This window comes from Mastigoproctus giganteus, chromosome 5, assembly GCF_048544385.1.
Source record: "Mastigoproctus giganteus isolate SK-2022 chromosome 5, ASM4854438v1, whole genome shotgun sequence".
NCBI classification, from domain to species: domain Eukaryota; kingdom Metazoa; phylum Arthropoda; class Arachnida; order Uropygi; family Thelyphonidae; genus Mastigoproctus; species Mastigoproctus giganteus.
Window position 1 is genome coordinate 216,533,212 of NC_143579.1, and position 23,203 is coordinate 216,556,414.

Below are 23,203 nucleotides of genomic sequence, written 5' to 3' on the forward strand. Positions count from 1 at the left end.
AAATAAGACCCTAATTATGTATCCAGGAAAAAGAAGCATGAAACATGAGATTTTGGCTAAGGTAAAGAAAGCCAATACGAGAACGACAAGAAACGTCGGATAACTTACGTGGAAAATTAGTTTCCCGACACCGGACTCTAGCGCTGCTCGCTTGGTAAAAAGACGGTAGGTGTTATCAATCTGGAGCCGAAATCGAGAAGGATATATTGATTGACAGGTAGGCGTGGCAAATGATGAAATGATTGGTGGTGGGCGCGACAGACGACAAGCTACTGTGTAGTCACTGGTTTGCATTATTGTGTATTTATGAGTAAAGAATGGCACATAATAGTTTTGTGATGAGTGATGAATCTTTTAAAGATGGAAGAAATTTGGTTCATTTTTTGATGAAAACTAAATAAAAGTTTCATTCCGTTCATTTTTATGTTCTTCATTGTTTTTTTCTCATTATTAAAAGCAGATTTTTGGAGTTCATGAGTGTTTTTACTATATTGTTGATTTAGGTTTGGTTATGAAAAAAGGAGGCTGAAACAAGAAGAAGAAATGAATCACTTATAAGTTTATCAAGTGGAAATCTGCTGTACACCAATGGAAACAGTGAAAGGAGTGAAGGTGGAGTTGGGTTTCTGGTCCATAAAGATTTTAAAAACAACATTTTGGAATTCAAAAGTACATCACCAAGGGTGTCAAGACTAATACTCAAGATTTCTAAGAGGTACAAGCTAAAGATTATAATGATTTATGCACCAACATCGAGCCATGATGATGAAGAGGTTGAAGAAATGTACACTGAAATTGAGAGTCTTCTAGATGAGCAGAAAACCCACTACACTATTATTATGGGGGACTTCAATGCTAAGGTTGGAAAAAGGCAAAACAGCGCAGAAAGAGGAACTACAGGAAATTTTGGAATTGGTGAAAGAAATAAAAGAGGTGAAAGACTTGTGGAATTTGCAGAATCTCAAGGAATGTCAGTAATGAACACTTTTTTCAAGAAAAGGGTGAACAGAAAGTGGACATGGAAGAGTCCAAATGGATTAACAACTAATGAAATCGACTTCATCCTCACTAACAGAAGATATATTGTGAATGATGTTACCGTCCTGAATAAGGTAAATGTTGGAAGTGATCACAGAATGGTAAGATGTACACTTGATATAGATGTAGGAAAGGAAAAAACTGACTCGAGTAAATAATACAAAGGTCTTTGAAATAACAGAGGAGGAGAAAAAGCAGTATGTACTGGAACTTAAGAACAAGTTTGAGCTTCTGCAGACTGCTCAGGACCAAGATATTGACGGAATATTACAACTTTCTGAAAGTGATAAAGCCCAAGAAACCTATAGGGAAACAGAAATCCAAAGAAGAAAAAATTAGCCAAGAAACACTTGTCATGATGAACCAAAGATGACAAATGAAGAGCAAGAAAAACACTGACAGGGAGAAAATTGAGTATACTGAGTTATGCAAAGCCATTAGAAAGAGACTCAGAGAGGACATAAGATTTAACACAAGAAAAGTAGAACAAGCATTAAGGGAAAACAAAGGATTTAAATCAGCAGCCATGAGCAGTAATACAGAAAGACAAATGATACTGAAACTGAAGAATAGCGATGGTGTACTTATAAACAGCAGAGAAGGCATAATTCAAATAGCAGAAGACTACTATAGAGAATTATACAAGGAGCGAGGGAATGATACCAGCAGTGGGGAAGATGGATTGCAAAGTAGCAACACATACGACATACCCGATATTCTTCCTGATGAGGTAGAACATGCATTGAAGAAAATGAAGAATCGGAAAGCCCCGGGGGAAGATGAAGTTACTGTAGAGTTGTTAAAATTGGGAGGAAGAGACATAACACAAAAAATGGCAAGGCTCTTCACAAAGTGCATTAGAAAAGGTGTGATGCCTAAGCAGTGGAATAATGCAATCATAGTTTTGCTGCATAAGAAAGGAGATAAATCAGAAATTGGAAATTATAGACCAATTAGCTTGTTATCCCATATCTACAAGTTGTTCACAAGGGTCATTACTAACAGATTAGAAAGAATACTTGATGAGAATCAACCGAAAGAGCAAGCTGGCTTTAGGACAGGATTCTCAACTATGGATCGCCTTCACGTAATATCACAGCTAATGGAGAAAGCAAATGAATATAAAACACCATTATGCCTGGCATTTGTGGATTATGAAAAGGCATTTGACTCCATACAGCATAAGGCAATGTTTCGGGCACTGGAAAGACAAGGCATAGATACTCCATATATTATGATTTTGAAGAAAATATATGAGAGTGCTACATCCTTTATTAGACTAGACAAAGACAGTAGCAAATTTAAAATCGAGAAAGGAGTTCAACAAGGAGACACAATATCTCCGAAGCTGTTTACTGCTGCCCTTGAGGAAGCTTTCAGAAGATTAGACTGGTCGCAGAAAGGAGTCAATGTGAACGGAGAGTACCTAAACCATTTACGATTTGCAGATGACATTGTGGTCATAAGCCAAGATCCCAAAGAATTAGAGGAAAATCTTAATCAGTTATGCACAGTTAGTAAGGATTTTGGACTAAAGATGAATATGGCTAAAACAAAAGTAATGATGAACAAGTATGCCACGGAAAGGGAAATAATGATTGAAGGAGCAGTAATTGAAAAGGTGGAGTCATATACTTATCTGGGACAAGTTATTAGCTGTAATAATGATAAATGGCTGGAAGTCAAGAGAAGAATAAATTTTGGATGGATAGCATTCAGGAAATATAGTCACATACTGAAGAGCAATATCCCAGTTTGTCTGAAACGTAAAATAATGAACCAATGTATACTCCCCACCATGACTTATGGAAGTGAAACTTGGGCACTCACCAAAAGAATGGAAGAGAAGCTAAGAACTACACAGCGAAGAATGGAACGAATTATATTGGGAATCAGACTGTTAGATAAGAAGAGAAACACATGGATTAGGCAACAAACTCAAGTAAAGGACATTCTTATCAAAACTAAAGAACTAAAATGGTCTTGGGCAGGACACATAGCTCGAAGACATGATGACAGATGGACTAAGAAAATAACAGAATGGTACCCAAGAGGAGCTAGAAGAAAACCTGGAAGACAAAGGCGGAGATGGATAGATGAAATTCATGAGTTTTTGAGTAGTAAATGGATGGCCAGTGCTCAAAACAGAAGGAACTGGAAAGTTGCTGGAGAGGCCTTCATCCTGCAGTGGATTGAAAATGGCTGATGATGATGATGATGAAAAAAGGAAAAAAGGTTTCTTTATTTTCGTTATATTTCGTAACCTGACCTTTTTTCACCATTAGGGCATATTATTGAACAATAAAATAAAAATACAGTCATAAAAAAATTATTTTTTTATGTATATATTTCTAAATATGACTGTGATTCTAAAGAAAGAAGGTTAGGTTACCCCCTCCACTTCAGGAGGGGTTCAAGCTCCCATGGGATTCAAGTGGAGGTAACCTGATCTTTTTTTCACCATTATGGAAAGTGTTCATTAGGGCATATGCGATTAGGGCAAATTACTGTTAGTGCTTATGAGTGCTACTAAACCAATATTATCGTGTGTTGTGTTCATGCACCAATCAGCACATCATTTGCCATGCTTACCTGTCAATCAATATATTGTTCTCGACTTTGCTCCAGACTGATAACACCAACCATCTGTTTACTGAGCGAGCAGCGCTAGAGTGCCATATCGGGAAACTAATTTTCTGCGTAAGTTATCCTATTTTTCTTGTTGTTCTCCTGTTGGCTTTCTTTACCTTTGCCGAGATTTTTTGCTATTTGTTTAACTTAAAGCCATAAGAAGAAGGCCCGAAACAGATATGGCCAGTATTTATTTATTTTTTCTAAATTTTTGTCCCAGCTATTCCATCCCCTTCCAGCATTTAAAGCTAAATTTAAAGATAATAATTTTGAGATAACTATTATCTCAAAATTATTATTACTATGTTATTATCTCATTATTATTACTATGTTATTATCTCTATATTCAAATTTAAGAGAAAGTGCACACACTCAATATTATTTTTCCTTATATTTGGAGGCTATTAAAATAAGGCCATATTATCCCTGGACCAACAATAATTGCATTGGTCTGGGCCTCCCCTGTGACTTTGGGGCCCAAGATAAAATGTAACACTGTATCCTACTAAATCCAGACTTATAGACACAGTCTCTATAACATGACAAAATGTATTTTTTTAATTAAATAAACTTACTTTTATAGATGTCCCTCCCGGCGTCGACGATGAAAGCTATGCTGATGAAAAGGGCGAAAATCTCTTCTGTGGACCTAAAGGATAAATAAAAACCTTAAATATTTTATAATATATTTAATTAATAAACATGTATGTTTATTAATAAACATAATGCCTATTTTTATGATTGTTAGTGTATTTTATACGACTATTCACCTAAAACCATTTTAAGAAAGGGAAGAAAAAAAAACAACTTTAAAAATTGATTTTTTGGGAACAAACTTTCACTATTAGTACCAAAAATGCATGTGCCTCAACTGTGTTTATAAATAAGGGTTTCAGAGATTATTAAGTCACCTGTTTCGAAATGCATTTAAAAAAAAAATAAGCTGAAATGGCTCCATTCTTGAGACTAACTATGATTCTCACTATTTTAGTTTGAGGTTAATATTTCATTTTCATAAAATATTTTTATCTTACATTTGATTTTATATTTTGCTAAAATATTGTGAACTATAAATAAAATTTTTATTTGAACTCAATAATCATAAAGTTTGCACAACACATCAAACTGCATATAGCTGTAATGATACTTTTCCATAAGAGGAATATACTGCTATTTATTCTTAGTTCAGTGCCACTACCCAGATGGCACTGTTTTGGAGATTGTCATTTCCTCACTGGTGGATGAGTAGGCACAATGGATATGGGAGTTGCCAACACAACAACAATTTCAATTCTACTACTTATTCAAAGTGCATGACTAGTGCACTTTGAATAAGTAGTAGAATTGAAACACATCAAACTGCATATAGCTGTAATGATACTTTTCCATAAGAGGAATATACTGCTATTTATTCTTAGTTCAGTGCCACTACCCAGATGGCACTGTTTTGGAGACTGTCATTTCCTCACTGGTGGATGAGTAGGCACAATGGATATGGGAGTTGCCAACACAACAACAATTTCAATTCTACTACTTATTCAAAGTGCATGACTAGTGTAACTCATTGTGAAGGAATTCATAATATGAGATGTATAATGATGCCAATTTATACAAACTTTGGTTTACATTTATTACAGGCAAAGTACAATTCAATGCATTGTACTAACTGTACAATACTCATATAAATTTTTTGTAGCTTGAATCAATTTCTCAAAATTAGCTCATAATTTAAGTTATTTGTTATTTGGTTTTTAACAGCATTAGCAACTAAGGCCATATTGCTCCGCGATATGCGGTAGTCACTCCCTGACCTTTCCACATCCTCCGTATTTGGTGGTGACGGGCTCGAACCCCGGTCTAATCCAGAAGCGTGTGCTACGCACTGCTGCTCCAGCCCACCTGGCTACAGAGGCGCCTCCATAATTTAAGTTAATAACTAAAATAGAGAATGCATAAATAAATAAACATAAGAAATTATAAAAATAATGTGACCATAAATTTATATGCATTTCCTCACAGCAGCTGACAAACAAATTAAGGGGGAAACACTTTGATGTCAACGCTTAAATAAAAAAAAAAAAAAAGAAGAAAAAAAAGTGGACTAATGCTTGATATCAAATCAATAGAACATTCAAATATCATGGCACATTATGCTTAGTAAGTTTACTCTCACCACATATTTCTGATTCAAATCAAAATTAGAAAACTAGTGACAAATAGTGACAATCATGAAGTGAAAATCATTAAGAAAACATATTTTAAGTAAAAAAATAATGTCAATTGATCCATAATTTCCATTTTCAGCAAATGGTTTTAGTGTCCCAGGAGTCTCACTTAATAGAAATACAAAACTTTAAATAGCATCCAAGGAACAAAAACTGAGTCAGCAATTTTCAAGTTAATTTTCACATTTACAAGATATTGCAATTAGCCATAGCTAATATCCTAAATCCAATAAAAGATAATGCAAGAACACAACTTTATTAAAACCTTTCATAAGAAAACTTTTAATAGGAGTAATAACAGTATTAACCATATTGTACAAGGAAGTCACATGCTTTTGCTAGCACAAAAAAAAAAAAAGAAAAAAAAAAGAAATTACAAATTATATGTTTCCCTCACATCACACAGGTCTATACAGTTGACCTTTGAATTTAATCAAACCGATAGCCTCAACTACTTGTGAAGGCAACTCTTTCCAGCTATCAATGACTCACTGGCTAAAGGAAAACTTCCCTTAGCCAGAGTGTAATTTGAATATATGAATTGAATTTTTTAGAACAGTGAGAATTCCACCTCCATTCATTTTACTAATCCTTTCAGAGCCCTTATAAACCTCAATCAGGTCACCTCTGAGGTGCCTCGTTGACAAGCTCTATAGCCCACATAATCAGAACCTTTCCTTATATGTTCATCATTTTGCTTGTCTCACCATTTGAGTTGCCCATCTTTTGACTCTTTCAAGAAGCTTGATGTCTTTTTTCAGATGAGGTCTCCATACTTGAACACAGTATTCCAAACGTGGTCTTAAAATTGACTTATACAGTGGGATTATGACCTCCCTACTTCTACAGGATAATGTTTGATAAATCATTGATAGGATACCTATCAATGATTTATCGAACTGTTTACACTGTTCAGAAAACTTCATATCTGCCCATATTGTAACTCCCAGATCCCTTTCCTTCTCCACTGTTTTTAACTCAACTCCACCAAGTGTATAGTTTATTTGTGCATTGCTATTCCCCAAGGGGAATACTTTTAATGCTGCTAAATACCTTGCATTTAGCAGCATTAAAACATAGCTGCCACTTCTCTGAATATCTTTGAAGTCGGTTCAAGTCATCCTGAAGGAGCACTGCTTGGCACTGATCATTAACAACTCTGCCAATCTTTACACCATCTGCAAATTTTGACATTGCACCTTCCATCCCTTTATCGATGTCATTTATGAAAATAAGAAACAACAGTCACCAAGAACCAATCCTTGAGGGATGTTATGATGTTACACCAATCTGAAAAATATCCATTAATCACAATCCTGCCCTGCAGCCACCCAGCAATCCATATTAGAAATTTTACAGTAATCCCAACCTGTTCAAGCTGATGCTGCAACCTCTCATGAGGAATGGAGTCAAATGTTTTGTTAAATCGAAATAAACTATGTAGAAATTATTCCCTAAATCCAGCTCAAGAGTAACTGGGTGAAAATAGCCAGTTAAGCATGATTTACCTTAACTAAGTTAGTTAGCATTAGTAGAGGCATATGATGCAAGAAAGCAAGCTTATATAGCATCAGCCAAAAAAAAAAAAAAAAACCTTCCCATTTCACCCATCCATTCACTCTAAATGTTTGTCTAGTTCTACCTTGACTTATTTAAGTTGCTGACCTCCACTACAACAAATGGAAGTTTGTTCCAACTATCAACCACCTGCTGGCTAAAGGCAAATTTCTGCACATCCATTCTACAATTGTCTTTCCTCAATTTGAATTTATGCCCCCTCAGGTGAGTAATCTGAGCAAGAGGAAGAATTCCATTAGCATTGAGCTCAATCCATTCAAGGCCTTATACACCTCAATTAGATCACCTCACAGGTGCCTAGTCTCCAGAAGCTGCAATTTACAGAACTTAAGATTTTCTTGGTAACACCAACCCTCGTTCCGCTCACCAATCTCTTTGCCCTTCTCTGTACTCCTTCCATCAGCTCTATATCTTTCCTAAAATGAGGCCTCCAGACCTGTATATAGTACACAAGGCGTGGCCTAACCAATGCTTTATACAAGGGGACAATCAACCCCTTATCCTTGCTAGCAGAATTCCTGTATATCATTGACAAAACACCATGAGCTACTCTTGCAGCCTTTTTACACTGTTCAGAAAACTTCATATCTCACTGCACAATTACCCCCAGGTCCTTTTCATCCTCCACTACTCTGAGTGTAGTACCACTCAGTTGGTATGTTTCTCTGGGATTACTGCTACCCATATGCAGTACTTTACATTCATCAATGTTAAACTTCAGTTGTCACCTCTCAGCTCATCTGCTCAACTTTTCCAGATCCTGTTTCAGTAGTGTACTATCATTACTGTTATTAACAACCCTACCAACCTTCATATTGTCTGCAAACTTATATATTAACCCTGATATACCTTCATCAATATCATTGATAAATACTGAAAACAACAATGGACCCAACACCGAAACCTGGGGACTCCACTAACAACATTAGTCCACGAAGAGAAGTGTCCATTGATAACCACTCTCTGTCTTCTCCCACTCAACTATCCTTTTATCCAATGTAGCAACTAACCCTTAATGCCATACTGCTCCAATTTGTACAGTAGTCTTCCAAGTGCTACAGTATCAAAAGCTTTCCTAAAATCCAATGATATCAAAATTATTCTTTGCATCCAGTTCCTCTGTGACCACATCATAGTATCCAATCAAATTTGTCAGATAAGACTTCCCCTTAACAAACCAATGCTGTGTCTGAACTATAACTGCAGTCTTATCTAGATGATCCTACATCGCTTCCTTAACTAGTGACTCCATAGTTAAGCATGATTTACCCTTAACAAAGCCATGTTATGTGTCCTTCAGAATGCCACATCTATATAGATGTTCCTGGGTTGCACTCTTAATCGCTGTCTCTAAGATTTTTCCTATCACTGAAGTCAGACTACCAGTCTGTAGTTACCAAGTTCACTCTTAGAACCGCTTTTATTTATTGGCAATACATTGGCACTTCTCCAATCCAAAGGAATCTCCCCCGAGTCCAAAGATGCCCGCATAATTAACTTCGATGGTTCAATATATTTCCTCGTGCTTTCCATCAAAACTACAGGGTATAGGCCATCAATTCCAGGAGCCCTACTTGCCTTTATGCTCAAAAGTTTTTCTAATAAACAGTCATCTGTAATTACAACATCACTAATTTCATATGGTTTAGCCTGACTGGCACAGCCTCTTTTCAGCATAAAAGGTCTTTCATCAGTAAAGACAGATGCAAAGTACCTGTTTAATTCTTCTACATCATCAGCTAGGTTGTCTAAGACTTTCTCTCACACCCAGTGCATAAGGGACCAATCTGGTTAGCTTTCTTCTTTGTTGTATTCACATACATGAAAAATTCTTTGTCCCCATTCTTTGCTCTCTTAGCCAATGCTTTCTCATATGCAGCCTTGCCCTACCTAACCTTATTTGTGGTACTATTATACAACAACCTATATACTGTACCCTTGTGGGCTTCAGTACTGTTCATCATTCTGTAACTGTCCCATACTATCTTTTTCTGCTCTATTTGACCAGCCAGCTCTGCAGCCATGCATTTCGACATCCCCCTCCTGCAATATTTTCTTATTTTTAGTAAATAATACAGGTATTACCTTGATCTCTTTATCACTTGATCTCGTGACACAACCATTGCATCACGGTTGATAGTTTTGGAATTGGGTTAGGGCCTCGACGGTGATTCCGGGTTATTAAGTCGGTGCCATGGCTATCGTTATGGAACACATTAAAATGTAGTTTATTAAATTCATTGTATTTTAATTAATTTACGTGATGGACTAGGAGAGTTGGATAAGAAGCCTTCCTATAAAGAGATCAAGGTAATCCCTGTATTGTTTACTAAAAGTAACAAAAAATATAGGAGATATTGAGCAGATAACAGCTCTAATTATACTAAATATTTTCTTATAGGTATGTATGTGTCCATGGCTTCTGTGATTTTTTCTTTAAAAGTATTCCATAATTCAACTGTATTCACCATTCCTCAGGAATCCACACACACACTTTGTAGATGCCATATATAGCACCTCAAATTGTCAAAGTCCCCTCTTCTGAGGGGACTTTGACAGTTTAACTACTCCAGCTTTCTTCATCTTCCAATCAACAATTGCATGATCGTCGATACTTCCTGACAATGGTTCCTGTACTTTAAGCCCTGTGATGTCATCTGATTCATTAGTAATGATGAGGTCAAGAATATTCTCACCCTTAGTACTTTCTCTAACATGCTGGTAAAAAATAATAATCACCTAGTTTATTTAAAAAAGTTTTTCCTTCTCATGATATTCCTTCCCACTTATTCCAATCAATCTGGGGCAGATTAAAGTCACCCATAATAAGACATTCACTCTTGTTTGCTCATTCCATCTGCCCGTAAAGACTCGTCATATGCTTCACAATCTTCTGGTCTGTAGATTACACCCACTCTCATTGTTCCTTTGCTTCCAACTAACTCACACTACATAGATTCTATGCCGGCAGATGTAACTTCAAACTCAGGAAAAAGCTCTTTTTGCACTTGGGCTGCTTTTGATAAGAAGCATAACCCCTACACCCATTCTATCTTTCCTAAATACATTATACCTACCGTAGTGAAACTTATCATCACCAATTTCAGTGTGGCACCACGTTTCTGTTAGCCCTATTATATCAGCATTAGTTCAACATAGGTTGTTGTGGCAACAAACAAGAATTCATGAGGTGCAAGCATTACTTTGACCCATATCATCAGATAAATGTGGATCTAAATTACCCTTCTCTCCATCTAACTAGCAGTTTCCCTGAACCCTTAAGGCAGTAGCGTAGCTATCCTTTTTTGGGCCCGGAGGCAAAGAACATGTTCGGGCCCCTACTTAATTAATGAAAATTGCAAAAACAAGAGACAGCCAAAGATGCCGGGCCCCTTAAGGGGCCGGACCCGGAGGCAATTGCCTTGCCGGCCTACATGGTAGCTATGCCACTGCCTTAAGGTATCTGTTACTGGCAAAAATCTTCCATTGTAGAAAATCATGCAAGTTGTTTCTTCGAACGTTGAATGTAATACAATTCATTTCAATTCAAACTAGGCACCTGTGAGGAGATTTGATTCAGGCATTTAAGCTGTTGAACAGACTGAAAAAGCTAAATTTTGATGATATTCTTACTTTTGCTCATACAGCACACATGGGGGGGGGGACATGGATTTAAATCTTGGATGGTGATCATGAAAAAAAAATTGCTTCCACCAAGTTGATTGTTGGAACAAACTATCATCTGTTGATTTTAGTATTAGTTGTGGAAGTGAGTAGTTTGAATAAATTTGAGGAAGAATTAGAAAAATTATTGGATGGGATAGATAGGTGATGCAGGAAGTTTTGGTTGCTTTTTTTTGCATCAATTTTCCCTACTAATACTAATCTTATTTTAATGGCCTGTAGAAATATTAAATTACAGATATTGGAATGATGCATGACTTAGTAACAGGATAAGGTTCATTTCTTTTATTCTAATCATCTCTGTCCTTTTACATTTAAAGGGAATATGTAAAAGAAAAGATAATATTAAACTAACAAAAGGATGTTCCAGCATTCATTAATGGAACCCTATTATCAAGGGAATTACAAAACTGAGTTTTTTCATTATCACTAGTGCTTTATTAAACTTGTGTTCAATTTTATTTAAATGTCTGTAGACAGCTATAGTAATATTAAATGGCCATATTTAATACCAGACCCTAGTAGGATCCAAGTGTAAAATTCAATTTTAGAGTGCTGAATTCATGTCCTTTTGTTAGGCCACCAAAGGAAATTTTGTTACACTTTTCTGACCAGGTTTGAGGACAGGTATCTTTTCAACTATGTAGTTAGGTAAAGCTCATAATGAATTTCCAAGAATGAGATTATGGGGAATATGAACAGCAATATTATGTTGGGAAATATGATGGCAACAATCTGCTAAATCTCATTTAAGGCATGTCTCTCCCCATCCCTTCCCTTGAGTAGGGACACAGGTGCTTGCACCAGTTTGCTCAGTGTATATCACGCTTCTACTGAGCACTCTGTCATATTACTCTAAACTGTGTATGAACTAAATTACCAATGACACGCAGTGATCATACCCAGGGGTGATGTGGGGGGCAGGCAAGTCAGATGACCTGGGCCAGCACATGTAAGTGGACTCCAGATCACTGCCATAAGTTATAAAAAGAGGCATTACAATGGAAAGGTAGGCCTGGTTAGATTCTTCACTCTGGAGATCTCATGCTGGATCTCAATGGCAATGATCATACCACTGTTTGCTCACACTATCTGGTATACTAGCATGGCATGTCTGAGTTGCACAGAATTTATTAAATTTACAAAAAATATGCATACTAGTTGGAAATATTCAGATTACTTTAACATCTCTGATGTGCATTCCAAACAGGAAACTGGTCTTGCTCCTTATTAACAGTAAACTGACTAGCACTGAACTTTTATGGAATTTTTCCGAGACAACCACAGCCCAGAAAGCAACACTTCGATATCTACACAACAAGACTACCACGGGTAACTCTATTAAGCCAACTTCCCTGAGATGTCCTTCACCTGACTTTCTGAAAAGATTCCAAATAGATTCAAGATTCTGTCAATCAACTGATTCTTGAATCAATCTTGATTCAAGATTCATTACCTAATCTGTGATGAGGTAATCAATAACTTGATTACCCTCATCACAGATTACCTTGCAGTTGATTAACATGGAGTCTCAACTTCATGTTTAATTATGAGCTGCCAATGACTACTTGTCCTCCATCTAAAAAAAAAGCGCTTCCAGGTTCATCTCTCAGAGTCAACCCTGGTAATTGGAATGCTGGTGATGGGAGTAATGTGTCACAACACATAATGTACATCGAACAATGCTGAAAATGGGGCTGTGTAGCCGCAGGCCACTCTGAGTGCTCATGCTAATCACGGTACACTGGTGACGCAAGCATCGAAACTGGACCTTGAGTGATTGGAAGAAGGGCGTCTAGTCTGATGAATCAGATTTCCTGTTGCACCATGTGGATGGCTGGGTACGCATGTGTGCCCAGGTGCCATCACTTCCTGGGGAAGTGATGCACCATGGGACAAAAGCAAGCTGGTGGTGGTGGTTCATGCTTTGGGCAATGTTCTGCTGAGATACCCTGGGTCCAGTCAGCCATGTGCTGGGCACTCTGACATCTACCTAAACATCATTGCTGACCAGGTACACCCTTTCATGGCAATGGTCTTCCCCTTTGGCAGTGCTGTCTTTCAGCAGGATAATGCGCCATGTCACACAGCCCAGATGGTTCGAGACTGGTTTGCGGAACATGAGGAAGACTTCCAGGTATTGCTCTGGCCTCCAAATTCCCCAGATATCAGTCCCATTGACCATCTGTGGTTTGTCTTGGAACAGCAACTCTAATCTGCAGTGTCTCGACCATGGACCTTACAGGAGTTAAAGGATCTGCTGGTTACGTGTTGGTACCAAAAACCACAAGACACATTTAGAAACCTTGTAGCATCCATGGCTCACTGGGTACGAGCTGTTTTGGCTGCATGTGGAGGACCAACATAATATTAGGTAGGTGGTCATAATGTTTTGGCTCATCAGTGTATAGGAATTTTGCTAGCAGAGACGAGGAGGTGATTATACCTTTGTATAAGGCAATAGTCAGTCCACACCTTGAGTACTGCATACAGGTCTGGAGGCCTCATTTTAGGAAAGATGTAGAGTTGTTAGAATGAGTACAGAGAAGGGCAACAAGGTTGGTTAGAGGAACAAAGTTATGCTCTTACCAAGAGAGGCTTAAATTTTGCAAGTCATCTGGAGACTAGGTACCTGCGAGGTGATCTGATTGAGGTGTACAAGGTTTTGTACATCTCAATCAGATCAAGGTTTTGTACACCTCAATTGAGCAGGCTCAATGCTTCCAATTGCTCAGATTAAGAATCTGGAGGGGGGGTCATAGATTCAAATTGAGGAAAGACAGTTGTAGAACAGATGTGCAGAAGTTTGCATTTAGCCAGGGGAAGGGCTCACATCTGGTGAGTATGCACTTGGCACACCCAGGATACTGAGCTGGATATCATCATTCTTCTCTTTCTTGGTGTTTCCTTTCTACTTCTCTCTTTTTCTCTCTTAGGGTAACTCGGAAATTTTTTTTTTTTTTGGTCAGTGCAGCATAAGCCTCAGGCTTCCTTGCACCATATGGCTAATAATAATAATAATAAATAATAATAATAATTGCTGGAACAGACTTCAATTTGTTGTTTTGAAAATTGATAGCTTAAATAAATTTAAGGTTGAATTGGACAAACATTCAGAGTGACCGGATGGGTGAAATGGGAAGTTTTTTTTTTTTTTTTGCTGATGCTCTATAAGCTTGCTTTCTTGCATCATATGTCTCAACGAATGTTAATGCTAACTTGTATTCATCATAAACAAGCAATGTGTCCTTCCTCTCCTTCTGCATCACTTTCACGCAATTAATAATTTATCTGGCCCAGATATGGCTCATTTACAGAATTTTCTTCAACAATCCTGCCAATGTTTCCACCTTCAATCTCCATTCTCTTCATATCCCTGAATACCAAACTGTTGTACCACTCTTTCACTGAAATCTTAACAATTATTAGTTACTACATTGACACACCATCTCCCCATCCTGCCAAAACATATAGCTCATTACTTGCTAAACTCTTTCCCCACATAACCAATCCTATACAGTATTATTACTGATCATCCATACTGTCTATTTGGTGGAAACAATCAACTCCTCTCCCCTGTCACTATGACTGTTTATTATTAAAGAAAGATTTGATGACTGGCAATTATACAGAAGTTCACAAATAGTACTGGTTGTAAAAGGAGTTCTTTACATGATTATTTGATGTCCAGTAAATATTATACTGATGTGCTGAAGGTTGACAGGGAAATATGAGGCTCCTGATAATGTCAGTAAGCTGAATTTATATCTTGAACTCTAGCAACCTTCCTATCAAAGCCTCCACAAAAATAGTGTTAAAATCTTTGTTAGTTCAAATTACATTTAAAGTTCTTGATAACAGGACATTTATGTGACTGGGTCCTGTAAAACTAGACAAATATAAACTATGGGCTAAACTGAAGCAGAAGTGAGCAGATAGTGCCATATTCATTATATTAATTCATGAGATGTTTACACATTTTCCCTCTTTCAATTGCTTAAACAAAATCATGCGATCTTCTGTCAATTAATAATTCAGATGAAGTGTATGTGCAGTTTCTGAGTGTTATGTAAGATCAAAGTTGCAGTACTATAAGAGAAGGTCATCTGTTTTTTTTATGGTGAATTAGTGATGCTGATCCATTTCACATTCAGCCTGTTTGGTTTCCATTTCATTTTCAGAGTAGGCATACCTATATTTTACTGCAAGTTTCAGCAATGTTCAGAATGCCACCAAAGAGAAAACTAAAGATTCTCTTAACTTTGGATAAAATTAGTTATTGACTACAGGAAATGGTTACAAAAAAGTCAAATTGCTGCTGAATTTGGATTTCTCTTAATACATCCTCAACTTGTCAAGCAAATAAGGATGCACTTTTTAAGCTGGCAGAGAATTAAAAATCATTTAGCAGTAAGGAATGAATGAGAAGTGCACATTATCCAGATATAGACCAATGTGTATTCAAGTGGTGTTTCAATACCATTAAAAAAAAATATTTCTTTAAGTGGATCACTTATTTATGAAAAGCCCAAACAATTTTCTAAAGATCTCAATCATGAAGGATATAAAGCAACTAATTGATGGCTAGTAAAATGTTGTGTATTTCCAAAAAATACACAACATTTTTTTTAATTTTAAACATTTTTGGAGAAAATATTAATGATGAGGCGTTGAATGAATAACAAAACTTTATTTGAAATTCTAAGATTACAGCCCTAATAATGTTTTAATAACAATGAGACAGGTTTTTTTTACAATCATATAGGTTCCTTTTACTTTTGTGTTGGCCTGATAAAACCAGGGTGATTCTTGTCATAGTGGTAAATGTTGTGAAAGAACATTTACCCTCTTTTTTAGGTGTAAACTTCAATGCAACAGAAAACTATCCCCTCTCTGGTGATCTGAAAATCTTTGAAGCAGTAATATTTTCTAGTACAAAACCCCTCCATATGTCGTATGTTGCAAATCAAAAGACTTGGATTACAGCTGAATATTTTTTGTAAATGCCTGCCAAAGCTAGTTTGCATTATGGAAAATAAAAAAGAAAATATTACTGTTTATTGATAATTGCACAGCTTATAATGTTATTCCAACATTAGCTGCTGTTTCAGTTAAATTACTACCACATAAAAGTTCCATCCAAAGTATCAAGGAATTATTCAGAATTTTAAGAAAAATATCACAAGCAAGTCATACAGAAGACATTCAATGACAAAGAGGGTGGGAATGCTCTTGGAATAAATTTACTGCAAATTATGAAAATAGCTGTTATGTTATGTTGTTATTTTGGTTTTAGGAGCATTAGCAACTAAGGCCATATTGCTCCGGGAATATGCGGTGGTCATTTCCTGACCTTTCCACATCCTCCGTATTTGGTGGTGACAGGCTCGAACCCCGGTCTAATCAAGAAGCGTGTGCTACGCACTGCTGCTCCTTCCCACCTGGCTATGGAGGCACCATGTGAAAATAGCAAGCAAAGCATTGTATACTGTTATTGAAAACACAATTACAAATTGTTTCAAGTCAGCTGGATTTCTGATAACAAGTTCTGCTTTAGAAGGTGAGCAGGATGTAAATTGCTCCTCAATGTATCTATCACCCACCATGGGTCTTAAACAGATTCTCAGCTATCATAATTATAGCTCAGAAGACAGCTGATATTTTTTCTATTTCTCCTTCAAAGCAGCCACCTACACAACAGAAAGGGGAAGGATTAACTGAACCATGATCTGGCTGACCTCACTTAAGCTCAATGAGATGCTGGTTGGAACAGTGACAGCCAGGGCAATTCTGAAATATAATGCTGCTTATGTCATGCATACCTAGCATTGGGAGTCAGCAAATTATGGGATGGGTGTGAGGAATGGCTCAGCACAACTAGTCATTCTGACAAGATATTCCATAAAAGTCCAGTAGGATATTCCATCCTACTGGACCTTGCTAAAGTCATCAGTGCCTTAATCATAGATCTACACAAAAATATTTTTTTCTCAGGACGCTTTTTCTTTCCAGTTAAATTCTGCTACTACCAAGGACAATGTCAAATGGCAGCTACAAGTTTCTTGCTACTACTACTCAGGTTTGAATTGGATCAGGAGGATACTAAAGAAAACTACTGAGGAATCTGCTAGGTCATCAATATATTTCTAACAGATCCAAACAAAAATACTTTTATTTTCTCATGGGACCTTTTCTTTCCAATCTGATCCTACTATAAATCCACTGGCAGTGACAAAAGGTTACCACAAAATTCTTGCTAATACTAACTAATACTTGCTAAAACTGGCCATGCCAGAAGTGGATGATGTAGCACTATAATTGGTTGCACAATTCAATACATTTAGAAACATTCTTGTTTTTTTTTTTTTTTTTTTTTTTTTTTTGTAGACACATTACATAGTATACTCAGCAGTGAAAGTCTTAAAATGGTTTTCAGTGGCATGCAATAACAAATTACCAATCACCTCTTTTAAATTCTGAAACACACAACTTATTTATCTATACTATTGCTAATGGGCTCTGAGCTTTGGTGTGGTTTGGATAAAAAAAAAAAAGTTATATAAAACAATTACATTACACCAAGGTCCATCCTTTTTATGATATGTTAATGGGGTGTGCAAATATGTTTCAGAGAAAAGTGCATCTGTTCTCTCAAAAGCATGCAGATTTTGTTCTTTCACACTTTTGAGAGGACAAAAGCAAGCATTTGTTCTTACAAAAATATGCAGGGTGGTTATAATTATACTCTTATAACCCGTAGATAATAAATGGCTAATTGCACTGAGCTGAATTAACAATACAGTTTAGAAGATTGTGAGGTTATACCAAATTATTTCTGAAGAACAGATATTATTATGGTATACTCAATTAATAAGATGTTATTATGGCATACTCAAGTGTGTACTTACTTGTTATTACGGTATACTCAATCCTTCAAATTCCAAAAACTCATAGATTGGGTCTGGGCAAGCAATGTGGTCATGCAGTTCATAATCAATGTGATCACTGTTGATCTTAAATGCATTGACCCTTTAACATGTTCTATTATATGCATACTGTCCTCTGAAATAGTATTCACTGCTGAAGCAGCTAGACCTAATTTCGTGCAATAGATGACAAACTTTGTCCTGCTTCGTACTTCTTAATTAATCATCTTCATTTGTAAATTAGTTTTGTTTCATTTCCTAGCACTACCAGCACTTGCACTTTCTGTTGGTTTGTTTCCCTTCACAATTGTAATAAGTAAACAGGAATGAGAAGAAGATTCTGAAAATTTATTTATATTTTTTTATATGATTGAAGATTTCAGTGAAGACGAACTCATTTCACCATAATACTGTAATGTAAAAACCCACAGAATTCCAGTTATCAGTATTATCGCAAATGCAATAAGATTGAGTTTACAACCTGTTTAAAAAAAAAAAAATTCTGTTTATACTCCAGCAAGACAACCAAGTCAGTAGAGTTTACAATAAATCGTCAATACAAATATTTATCGTATTTAGTAGTAGATTGTGTTAACAGAAAAGCCCAATAAACCAGAAAGTGCAAATTGTTTTTATTGTTTTATGGTAGTGACATCCAGAAATGAGTTTTAGAAAAATATCATAGAGGCATTCAAAATTGATTCTTATAATGGAACATATGATAATGATGAAAGTGTAGTGCAATTTCCATTATAAAAATTACCTTTTAGAGAGATAAATAGCTTAGTTATACTGTATAGTGAAAATTTTAACTTTCGAGGTCTTGAAGTGACTTACCAAAAAAAACCAATGTGCTATTGGGTTCACATTACGATATTTTCACGATACTTCCATTTATTCCTATGGGATGCAAAATATTTTTCCACAATTTTTGTAAGTTTGCACTGGCCAGCAAAAACTTACATAAAGTCAAATTTCCATAATTTGAGTATTACGTAAGCTGTGAAGTGGCTGTACTTGGATTTTAGGAAAGATTTTGATACTGTGGCACATGGAAGACTGCTGCACAAATTGGAGTAGTGTAGCACTGATGGCAAGTTGCTGCAATGGATAGAGGGATGGTTGAGTGTGAGAAGACAGAGAGTGGTTATGAATAGACACTGCTCTTTGTGGACTAATGTTATTTGCAGAGTCCCCCAGGGTTCGCTGTTGGGCCCATTGTTGTTTTCGGTATTTTTCAATGATGATGATGAAGGTATATAAAGGTTAATGTCTAAGTTTTCAGATGATACAAAGGTTGGCAGGGTTGTTAATGACAGTAATGATAGTATGCTACTGCAACAGGATCTGGAAAACTTGAGCAGACAGGCTGAGAAGTTTCAACTGAAGTTAAACATTGACAAATGTAAAGTAGTTCATATGGGTAGCAGTGGCCCCAGGGTAGAGTATCAACTGGTTGGTACTGCACTCAGGGTGGTGGAGAGTGAAAGGGACCTTGGGGTGATTGTGCAATCAGATATAAAGTTTTGTGGACAGTGCAGACAGGCTGCAAGAGTAGCTCATGGTGTCTTGCCAATGATATACAGGAATTTTGCTGGCAGGGATATGGGGGTGATTGTCCGCTTGTATAATGCAATGGTCAGGCTGCACTTGAGTACTGCATATGGGTATAGATTCCTCATTTTGGGAAAGATGTAGAGCTGCTAGAACAGGTACAGAGAAGAGTAATGAGATTGGTGAATGGAAGAAAGGCATAATTTCTGAAAATTGCAGTGCCTGGAGACTTGGCACCTGCAGGGTGATCTGATTGGGGTGTATAGTGCCTTGAATGGTTTGAGCAAGCTCTATGCTAATGGGATTCCACCTCTTGCTCAGATTGCTCACCCGAGGGGACATAAATTCAAATTGAGGAGAGACAATTGTAGAATAGATGTGTGGAAATTCACCTTTAGTCAGCAGGTTGTTGATAGTTGCAACAAACTTCCATCTGTTGTAGTGGAAGTCAACAATTTAAATAAGTTCAAGGCAGAACTAGACAAGCATGTGGTGTGAATAGATGGGTGAAATGGGTTTTTTTTTTTTTTGTTTTTTAGCTGATGCTATATAAGCTTGCTTTCTTGCATCATATGCCTCTACTAATGCTAATAACAGACAGGAAATTAAGTGGTCTTTGGAAAATATGTCACTGGATAAGATATATAAGATGGTGCTGTATTATACATGAAAGCCATTACTTTCCAGCAGTTTCTAGTTTGAGGGTCAGAATTCAGTGTGAGAAGTCCATTGTACATCATTCACAATATACATTAGGGGATCAAATGAGTGACCACCTAATAGAAGATGGGTACTGTAATAAATGTAGTGGTAAAACCATGCTGTTTAGCAACACACATGGGGAATGCATGTAATTTCATTAATGATACACAGAATGCGGTGTCCACCCGATCTGACAGTTTTAAATGTTGACATTACTATTCAATTGGAAATTTGTCACTCTACATCATTTTTTAAGGCTAATTACCTGTATTATCTCCCTTCAGTCTAGCCAAGAAAAGAAGTTCAAAATCTAAACATTTCTTGGGGTCACTTGAATGCAGTTGCTGCATCACATGAAATTAACAAGGGCAAAGAATGTAACACACTTTAGAGGACCTTGTTGGCAACTGAACTATTAAAAGTTCAGTAGTTTAATGACCATTTTGCCACTAGCAAACAAACATGGATTATGTGCTGTGCTCCAGTCATCCTAACATCATCACATTAACAACACATCTCCCTCTTGAAAACCGATCACCTCCTTCTCCCATGGCATACAAACACACTACCAGCTCCTCAAACTTCTTTATCATATGGCATAGGATCAAAAATTGAAAATGTCTGCAATTCAGCCTAGACATGATTGGAGGAAGTACACAATGAGAGCCTTATCAAATCAACTGTGCAAGAATATTTGCTGATGCTATTGAGGTAGTGTTAGGTGGGTAGAAAAACTGCTAGCTAAGGGAGATACACAGACTAACAGATTAATGATAACTAAAGGCAGAGGTGAAAGTGATTCTTGCAATGCTTCTATTGGAATGATCAGTGGCCTGGAAAGTAAGGTTTAGGGGACTTCTGGAGATTTCAAGGTATCCTGGGAGTCATCATGGAACAGGTGGCTGTTCATAAAATACACGGGCTGTGTTAGGATAACTAAGAATAGGAACAGGTGCATGTATACTTGCATGTTCACCAATGCTAGGAGCATAGTAAATAAATTTGATGATTTTGAAGTGCTGTTTCAAGAAATCAAATGCAGACATTGTTGGGATATTAGAGATATGGTGCCACACTTTGCATACTCAAGGCCACACCTTGAGTACTGTTGTTGTTATTTGGTTTTTAGGAGCATTAGCAACTAAGGCCATATTGCTCCAGTGATATGCAGTGGTCATTCCCTGACCTTTCCGCATCCTCCGTATTTGGTGGTCACGGGCTCGAACCCCAGTCTAATCAAGAAGTGTGTGCTACGCACTGCTGCTCCTGCCCACCTGGGTATGGAGGCACCCCTTGAGTACTGAATACAGGTCTGGAAGCCTCATTTTAGGAAGGATGCAGAGCTGCTGGAAAGAGTACAGAAAAGGGGCAATGAGATTGATGATGGGAACAAAGGAGTGCTCTTACCAAGAAAGGCTTAAGTTCTGTAAATTGCAGTGTCTGGAGACTAGACTAGGCACTTGTGAGGTGATCTGATTTTTGAAGTGAATAAGGCTTGAGTGGTTTGAGCAAGCTCAATACTGATGGAATTCTTCCTCCTGCTCAGACTATGCCCATGTGGGGGAACAAATTCAAACCGAGGAAGGACGCTTGCAAAATAGATGTACAGAAGTTTGCCTTTAACCAATGGGTGGTTGATTGCTGAAATAAACTTCCATCTGTTATTGTGGAAGTTGATAGCTGAAATAAATTCAAGGAAGAACTAGACAGACTATTTAAAGGAATGGATAGGTGAAATGGGAATTGTTTTTTTTTTTTTTTTTTTTTTCTTTTCCTTATTGGCTGATGCTTTATCCCCGGGGGCTCACATCTGGTGAGTATGGGCTTGGCACACCCAGGGTCCTGAGCTGGATATCATCATTCTTCTCTTTCTTGGAGCTTCCTTTCTACTTCGCTCTTTCTCTCTCTTAGGGTAACTTGGAAATTTTTTTTTTTTTGGTCAGTGCAGCATAAGCCTCAGGCTTCCTTGCACCATATAGCTAATAATAATAATAATAATAAGCTTGCTTCCTTGAATTATTTGCCACTATTAATGCTAAAGCCAATTTGGTCCTGGAGAGACTGTGCAAGACTCATGGAGTAGAATTTTTATCAAAGTAGTCTGTGCTTGCTAATAGGAGAAACGTCTTTTACAGGTATGGGTTTCACTTAAACAGAAAGTGTGCAAGAATATTTGCTCATACCACTGAGGTAAGGTGGGTTGGAAAAACTGCTAGCTGAGGTGGGGGTACACAAACTAATAAATTAACAGTAGCCACAGGCAGAGGTGTAAATGATTCTTGCATGGATTCTACTGGAACATACAATACTTCCAAAACCTGCTGGGGGGGGGGGGTACTCAGAGCACAAATAAATACATGGGCTGTGTTAGGCTTACTCAGTATAAAAACAGATACTGCATAATTGCATGTACACTAATGCTTGGAGTAAAGTAAATAAACTTGATGAATCTAAAATACTGGTTAAGTCATCAAATGTAGATATTGTAAAGATTATCAGAGATGTACCACTCAGACACAGGGGAATAAGGAATTAGAATATGGGTCAGCACAAAGTGTACAGAAAGGACTGACCAACAGGACAGGAAAAGGTGGCAGAGTTATGCTCCTGGCTAAGAAGCACCTAGAATATAAGACTGTTCACCTGGTTGACATGGATGGCCATTGTAATATTGAGTCAGTTTGGTGTGACATTAAGTACTGGAAAAAAAAATGACAATAGAAAGCAGTACTCCTGATCTGATTATCAGCAATGACGCATCACACATTAAGAATCGGCAGACAAAAGAACCACTAGGTGGCAGTGATCACAATGATGCAGGATTTAATTAAAGATGTAACTACTGTTAAGGGCAAAGAGAAGGGC

General features: G+C 37.1%; 1 protein-coding gene across 3 annotated transcripts in view; it reads right to left on the bottom strand.

Annotated features, from left to right (window-relative positions):
• LOC150086107 (solute carrier family 4 member 11-like) overlaps positions 1 to 23,203 on the bottom strand; it is a 478,166-nt gene that overhangs the window by 51,536 nt on the left and 403,427 nt on the right. For all 3 annotated transcript variants that reach the window (XM_090373714.1, XM_090373715.1, XM_090373713.1), the window contains one exon: positions 4,245 to 4,318. In XM_090373714.1, coding sequence (XP_090229840.1) covers positions 4,245 to 4,318 — 74 coding nt within the window. The remainder of the gene's footprint in view (positions 1 to 4,244; positions 4,319 to 23,203) is intronic.